General features: G+C 35.0%; 1 protein-coding gene across 1 annotated transcript in view; it reads left to right on the top strand.

Moving 5' to 3' along the window:
• Positions 1-4,718, top strand: part of Ly49i5 (Ly49 inhibitory receptor 5) — a 25,694-nt gene extending 20,976 nt beyond the window's left edge. The window contains exon 7 of the mRNA NM_001009501.3: positions 4,124-4,718. Coding sequence (NP_001009501.1) covers positions 4,124-4,298 — 175 coding nt within the window. The 3' untranslated portion in view covers positions 4,299-4,718. The remainder of the gene's footprint in view (positions 1-4,123) is intronic.
• The last annotated feature ends 3,432 nt before the right edge of the window (positions 4,719-8,150 follow it).

Here is an 8,150-nt window from a genome sequence, read left to right as displayed (position 1 = left end):
AATTCAGCCCAGAGGAAGATATTTCCATATTGATTTGACATTGACTTCTCTAAGTGTTGATTTCTTTTTATTAACTCTTGCCTTCTATTCCTATTTGTTATGTTTGCTTCTTTTTTTCCCAAACCTTCCAGGTGTATTTATAAATTGATGGTATGCAAAATTTTGCTTCTTTATGGAGGGACTTAGTGCTATGAACTTCCTCTAACACTTTTATTCCAGATTTTGAGGAGCTGTGGAAAGCTTAATCTCAGACACAGTGGTACAAGTCCTTAATCCCAGGAGATAAAGGCAAGCAGATCTTGGAGTTCAAGGTCAGCCTGGGACAGAGGAATTTCTAGGTATAGAAAAGCTTATATCCATGCATGGGTATATACAACTTTAATACCAGCATTCAGAAGAAGAGTCATGCAGATCTCTGAATTCTGGTCAATCTACACAACAAGTTTCATGAGAGCCAATACTAGGCAGTGAGGAAGTTATGAAACAGAAAGTAAAGTTACTGATAAGTAAAGGGGTGGGGCATCCTCCAGCCTTAACAAGTAGTAGAACTTGGCAGCTTCAGGCATAGGAATCTTGCTCTATAGTTAAAAAATAAAGGAACAGTGAGTCAATTAATGCTTTTTAGCTCAAACTCAGAAATTAGGGATGGGTAAGAAAAGATCAGCATTATTTTGGTGAAAAGTTCTGTGTTGTGTTTTCTGAGAGCACAAAGAGATAAGAAGAGACAAGGCTGTACATCCTGCTGCCAATTGCCTTGATAAGGTTTAAAAATCACAAAAGTTACAGTGGTTTTGAAGATATGAAGGGGTCAAGCAAACAAAAGAGGCTTAGCACTGTGGGAGGCAAGGGAAGATCATTGGCAAAGGGGCAGGTCAGTTGAAGTTGATGTCTGAGTACAAAGGGGGTCATAAAAATAAATTGAGAATTGGCACCATAAAGAGTGCCTATGAGAGGTTATCGGTGTGGCCTAGTTGCAGCAGAAGACCCCAGCATATTGGATATTTCAGTATCATACTATGACCACTAAAAACAGAGGGAGCAGTGGAGTGGAGTCAATCACATTCTAGAATGCTACATAGGGCAGAGCTGGGGAAGTAATCCAAGCCCATTGGTGGAACTCAGAAGATGAGTGCATAACAGATATTGGAACAAGGAGCTGTGAACTGAAGAAAGATATTACAGGGAGAAAGGAGTCTGTTGTTGAGGTCTGAATTGAATCTTTCCAGGACCTCTTGAATGAGACACATGAAGACAGTGACTGATACAATGGCATGTGGAGTTTAATTTTGGCCTTTCCTGGTCCTCACTTTTAAAGGGAGATGACCCAGAGCAGACTGTCAGAGAACTGTATTCCTTCCAATCAATTGTGGCAGAATTTGAACAATTGGTAATGAGGCAGGGTATTAATGGTAGGGCAAAGTAACCTCCAATCTGACTTATGATCAGTGGACCATACTAGAATTTCCAAGGGGGACAGTTGGGAGTGTGGGGGAGGTCTGTTGGGAGTCACAGGTAGCCTTGTTTGACAGTTTGGTTTGCAGTTGGTCTGGGTACTAACTACGTCTTGGTTTATTCTATTATTTCCTTCATATGGAATTTTGAAATGTTATTATATATCCTGGGATGTTGGAGCTATTTCTTCAGCCATTTGTTTTTGATTTTATAGGAGAATACATTTAAATGATTGAATCTCAGAAAAGTCTTTGAACATTGGACATTTAACATTGTTGAGATTGCTATATACAGTAGGGACTATTGATATTTGAATAATCCATTTTGCATTATGTTTAGGTTTGTCATAGTTTTGTATAATCCTAATGAAGTTGTGGAATGAAATATGGTGGTTTGACTATGCTTGTCCCAGTCAGTGGTAGTGTAAGAAATTATAGCTGTGTTGGTGTCTTAGTGCCTGTGCTTGAGAAAGCATGTCCCTGTTGGCAGATGTTGAGACCCTTCTCATAGTCATGTGGAAGCCAATCTTCTCCTGTCTGTCTAGGGATATAGATGTAAAATCTCATCTCCTTCTCTAATCCTCCATCTGTGTGGATGCTGCTATGCTCCTGCCTTGGTAATTGACTGAACCTCTGAACCTTAAGCAAGTCCCAATTAAGTGTCCCTTAAAAGAGGTTCATTTTTCATGATGTGTCTACACACCAATGAATCCACAAGTATGACACCCAGCTCAAGGCAAAAATTCATAACATAATTTTGCCACATGTCTATGTTTCTGAAGTACTATAAAAGATTCTGGCATAGGGCCCATGATCTCTGCAATCATGGGTTTTTGATTGAATAGAATTTAAAACATGACATTCCTCAAGTAAATGTTTTAAATCCAGTACAAAAGCCGTTAGTTATCCACAACAATGATACCACTGGGCGTATCTTGCTTAGCATGTATGTAGCTTGTTGTGGTAGGACTAAAGCCATTGATATCTTTTCTCCTCCAATCAGACTGCAATGCACATTTGACCCTTTGATATGTAGTCAAAGGAAAATGTTTCCTGATTGATTTGACATTAAATCTTTATGTCTTTATGTCACACTGTGTTGTAGCTTCAGCAATAACGTGTTACCACGTATTCGTGGTAAAAAAGCAAGTGTAGAGGCAATAGCTGCTGTGTTGGCGACCTCTTTCTCTTCATAACCAATATTTTCCTGGATGTATCCCCTGATGTGCACATCAATATTCATATAGTATCGTATAATTCTGTTGTTAAATTTTTCATGTATATTAGGGATTTAAATGCAGAGTTTCTCTATATAGTTCAGACTCTGCTGGACCTTCCTCAGTATACAAGGCTTACCTCACATTCAGAGATTTACCATACTTTGCCAACAAATGCTGGGATTAAATATGTCTATCACCACCACACACAGCTCTGTATTGATCATTAGATAACATTTATTCCATAGAATATAATTCAGGTTTTCCAACCCCACTATTCTGAGATCATCCCCAACTTTTTTATTAGATGTGTTATATATTTACCTTTGAAATGTTATCCCCTTTCCTGGTTTCTCCTCTTGAAACCCCTTAATCCATTGTCATTTCTATGCTTCGATTGGCAGCCACACTCACTAATGCTATGGAAATCTCACCTGTACTGAATCCTAGTTTATGTAGAAATCTGCATCATTCTCTTTCACAAATATATTCATTAAAATTTAAATTACTGGTTAATATTTGATGAGGTTCTTGTTCCAAAGCTAGTTTTGGCCTGCCTGGTTTGTAATCCTAGTCATTCTGAATTCCAAAATCTTTTCACCTGGTAATTTACTCCCAAATGATGAGTTTGTAAGTATGTGTCACCTCTTCTTTGTTCTATTTCCTATTCAACTTTTAAAATTATTTTTCACAGTAAGGTAGCTGTGGTACCAAATGTAGCAAACAGCAGACATTGCAGTTGAGTTGAATGCAGGGAAGTCACTCAGTCACCATGTTTCAAAGAAGACCTGTTAGTTCTGAGTTGGGGAAGTCAGAAGGAAAACAACAAAATTGTATTCACAAACCATTGTTTGTAATTGAATTAAACACCTCCTTTTGCTCTTTAAAAACAAGGCAAATAAGAATTGTACTAGATGCCACATACACATATTTCTTCATTTCAATCTGTCATCATAATACAAAATATCATGGAAAAATAACCTCAGAATTAAATTATCCTTTATTATTTCTTCATTGCTGAAAAATAATCTTCCTTGTTGTACAAAATTAGTGGTAGGGAAAGGATAATTCATAGAGTCATGGTCAGACTGTTTCTATGTTAATTTTTACTGTTTATCTTTTTGTGTGGATTTATGTGCATGTGCATGCACAGATCACAACACCTGAGTAATTTATTGACAAATGAAAGGACTTAGGTCTTTTCTTTAGTGTGCAGCATCTGAGGGCTAAAATCATATGGACAGTTTTGGTTTCGATAGTCCTAAACCATTCAAGTCATTGTCCAAAGATCCTATTTTAGGAATTTAGGAAAAATAAAAATATTTTAGTCATACACATGTAATTTATTCCATATACACTACATTTTTTCAATAAAATTTGTTTCAAAAATCATGGCCTTCAATAATATAAATTTCAAATTTTAATAACTGACCACTATTTTTTTTTATTTTATAGTGATTTGTTGGCATGTAAACCACTACAAAAAACCGGATACTGTATATATTTCAGTATGACAGGTCTACATTATGATGACTGTGGTAAAAGACATCTCTGTATCTGTGAAAAAGGGATGGACAAAATCACTGCCCCATTGTGCAGTGTGAAGGAAAGGTCACAGTCTGCTGCATGAATAGAGAGATGAGGTCCACAGGGAAGAAATCTGCTGAAAATTGACTGAACAGCAGACACAGTAATCCGTTCTGGCACATGAAGCAGCTTGCATGTGGAGAATGGACATCCTTTGCTCCAATACCCAAACAATTCCCTCACATTGTCTCATGAATGACACAGGACCACATGGAGAACTCAATAAAGAATGAATCTATCAAATCGTCATTAGGATATTTCCATAGACCATGGCTTGATAGCACAATTAATAACTAACCTGCAGTTGTGGGTTTTCATGTGTTGGTTTGTTACTCTTTGATATATTTTTGGTGTAGAAAAAGTTAGCATTTTTAATAGCCTTTTGAAATGAAGAACTGTGGAAGGGAGGTCTGATGGGGTGATGTCTGGACTGTTAATAAATAAAATAATTTTGAAAACCTTATGTTTGCTGTAAAATATAATTTCAGATTTCATGACTAGTTGCTATGACTAGGTCAAGACACTCAGAAGACCTTCTGCATTCCACATGTGTTCTTAATTTCTCTTTTTCTTCTTCTGGTTCATTTGTTGGGAAGCTGTAAACACCTAGAAACAATAAAATTTATTGAAGCGAATTAGGAATGGAAGATCTGACTTATAAACATACTATATACATGAATGTGAGGGCAGCCAAGGCTACATGCAAATTCGAACATCATTTGATCTAGAATGAAACTTTGTTTCATGAAGCCTAATGATGACAGTAATAATATTATAAATTGTTTATGATCAGTTTTTCTAGGGATAAGCATTTTTTCCACAGTATATACTACTATCATGATAATAACATGTCTATTATTGATCTGTTTGTATGTTCTAATCCATTATTTACATTAATATCTGTCCATTTTCTGGATGATGTTAGTATGTTCTAAGAGTCAGTGTCCTTCTATACATTTACTTGTAATGTCCTCATGACCTTCAGTTTCAAAATGGTTACTGATTTGCAATTTCTTTATGGTTTTTATCGTGACTCTTAAAAATATCAGGTCTTGAAGTTAGAGTATCTACAGTAAGTCATTAGAAATAGTAGTTGTGTCAAATAAGCACATCTCTTCAACCACAGTTGTCCTAAATAGTATTTTGTCCATTTGACACAAAATTGAATTATATCACAGGAGGGAACCTCAATTCTGAAGTGTCATAATAAAATCTGTCTGTGAGTAAGCCTGTAGATATTTTCTTAATTAGATATTTGTGGGTAAGGCCAGTCAGACTGTGGGTGCCACCTATTTGTTTGTGGTCTAAGCGATTCTCATAAACAAGACTGAGCAATGGGGAGTCAATGACCAGCATCTTTCTTGACCCCGACATCAACTTCTGCCTAATGCTTCCTGTCAGGTTTGAGTTTCTGTCCAGATTTCCTTCAGCAACAATCTATAATACCGAAATGTAAACAAAATAATCCCTCTCCTCTCCAAATTACATTCACCATGGTGCTACTTCAAAAGAGAAATCCAGACTAAGAGAGCCATCATTTCCTACAACAGAAACTTATTTCCCAAAGTTCGTTTTGATCCAATGACCTCCCTGCCAGTCCCCAGACAGGTAGGCATATGCTGTCTTGTAATATAAATTAGTATGGTCTAGTTCAGAGTGTTATGTGCTCTACACAGTTTGTATTTAACACTATTTTCTCTGTATACTTTTATTATTAATGATTTTCGGTTAACATACATTTTTCAAAAAGCAGTGGTTAAATCTTTTTATTAACCGGTACGTTACTGTTGTACAAAGAACCATTATATCCCTCCATTCACATGTGAACATATCATATGTTTCAAAGTTTTAGCAAATTTGAGTAAAGTTGTCATGTCAATTTACATGATTCACTGTGTAAAATACATATTATAGTTTTATTTTTATTTATCTGTCAATCATCTGTCCATCTATGTCTATTTTCCTAAACATTCAGAGCTGTGATATTTGTTTTCCAGTGTTAAGCGAAGATTTGTTCCACAAGCAAGTTATATCACATTACTTCTCATTTTCACCAATATTTGATGACAACAATGCTTTGAATTTATACCACCTGGATAAATTAAGAAGTCATTATTTCTCTAAGATCTAGTGATACTACCCATTTTTTCTTGTACTTATAGGTCACTCAGCTGGTTTCCGTTCTCAAATATCTTTTCATATAAGCTCATTTCTTATTAGATTTTTTCATATTCAAAGTGTAAAAAAATATGTACATAAATGTACATACTTACTTAATTTATAAGTACATACATACATACATACATACATACATACAAATAATTGATAATATGACAGAACAAGTTTCTGATTTCTCGTTCAGCATTTTCTGGAATACATCACTTAATAACAGATAATTTAACATTCCATTGAACAGTGACTTAGCAGGATTTGTGCTTTCAACATGTCTTTGAATATATTCAACTGCAGAGGTTTTACCTGTTAATTTTCCAGAAATCATGTAGTTTTAACATACCCATTTACATCAGAAAATACTTTATTCTAATTTTTTTTATAAATTTGTTGATGTTTGTCTGATCAAAGCAGGGTGTGTATGAGTACCAGCAGAGGGCAGAATAGGTCACTGGATCAAGGGAAATTGTAGTTTTATGAGGTTATGAACAAACTGAATGCTGGGAAATAAACTCATTTCCTCTGTAAGAACAGCACAGAACTTCTTCTCTTTTAAATATTATAGAAGAAATTTATGTAACAGGTTCTGTGTGTTGCTCAGTGTGCAGGGCACTTAAAACTAACTTTATTTTCAAAGGAGTTTTATTTTAAATATATTTGTATTGAAATCAAATTTTGTAATAGTATACATTCATATTATGTTTTTCCATCAACACTTCTCAGTTTCTTCCTACTTTTCTCACTCTCAAAGTAATATCTTTTTTCTCTCTGCTTTGCATACAAATTCATATACACAATGTTAACAATAATATAAAATTACTTAAAGTAAAAAATTCCAAGTTGGACAAAACAGAGAAGCAGGAAAAAAAAAAAACATCGAAAAAGTTCAAGAAACACAAATAGACACACAGATATACACATTTGTAAACGCAGAAAAATCGAAGCCACAAAGCTAGAAACTGTAACACAATGGGCCTATAAGGAAGAAAGTGAAAAGATTAATGCTGCACATTTGGAGACATTGTAAGACAAAGATCTTTCAAAAGTACACTTGAATTCATTTCGTGTTGGCATTCTACTGTAGGGCATGGGATCAGGCTTTAAATGTGGCTTGTATACCCAGTGAGACTCTATAGGAAAACACTATTTTTCCTTTACATATGGTTTTAGGTGAACTTGTGTAAGGTGACATGTATGAATCAATTTTCATTTTCCTATATAACAGTTGCCAGTTACACCAGCACCATTTATTGAAGATGCTTTCTCTTTTACAGCCTATATTTTTGGATTCCTGGTCAAAGATTAAGTGTCTCTTTTTTGTGGTTTTATTTCTGGGGCTTCAATTATATTCTATTGACCAACTTCTTTGTCTGTATACCATTACCATGCAGTTTTAATCGCTATTGCACTGTAGTATAGTTTGGGCAAGGGATGATGATTCCCCTAAAACTTCTTTTATTGTTAATAATATTTGATCTTTGTAAGAAGTGCATTGTATGAAGTATACCAGGTTGACTCTCAATAAGATTTAATGACTAGACAGCTTCTGTGAAGTAAAAGATTGTACTGAAAATTTCAGAATTTAGATTCTTTTTATTTTCCTGTAAGATAAAGGTGTATGTGGTGGACTCAAACAGACAATGTGACGAGAGCAATTAAAAGTGCTATACACAGAAGGAGTGCATCATCAAAATTAATTCATTTTATTAACATTTTATATTTT

Source organism: Rattus norvegicus, chromosome 4, assembly GCF_036323735.1.
Source record: "Rattus norvegicus strain BN/NHsdMcwi chromosome 4, GRCr8, whole genome shotgun sequence".
NCBI lineage: Eukaryota > Metazoa > Chordata > Mammalia > Rodentia > Muridae > Rattus > Rattus norvegicus.
The sequence above is the reverse complement of the archived record's forward strand: the minus strand, read 5'-3'. Positions and strand labels throughout refer to the sequence as shown.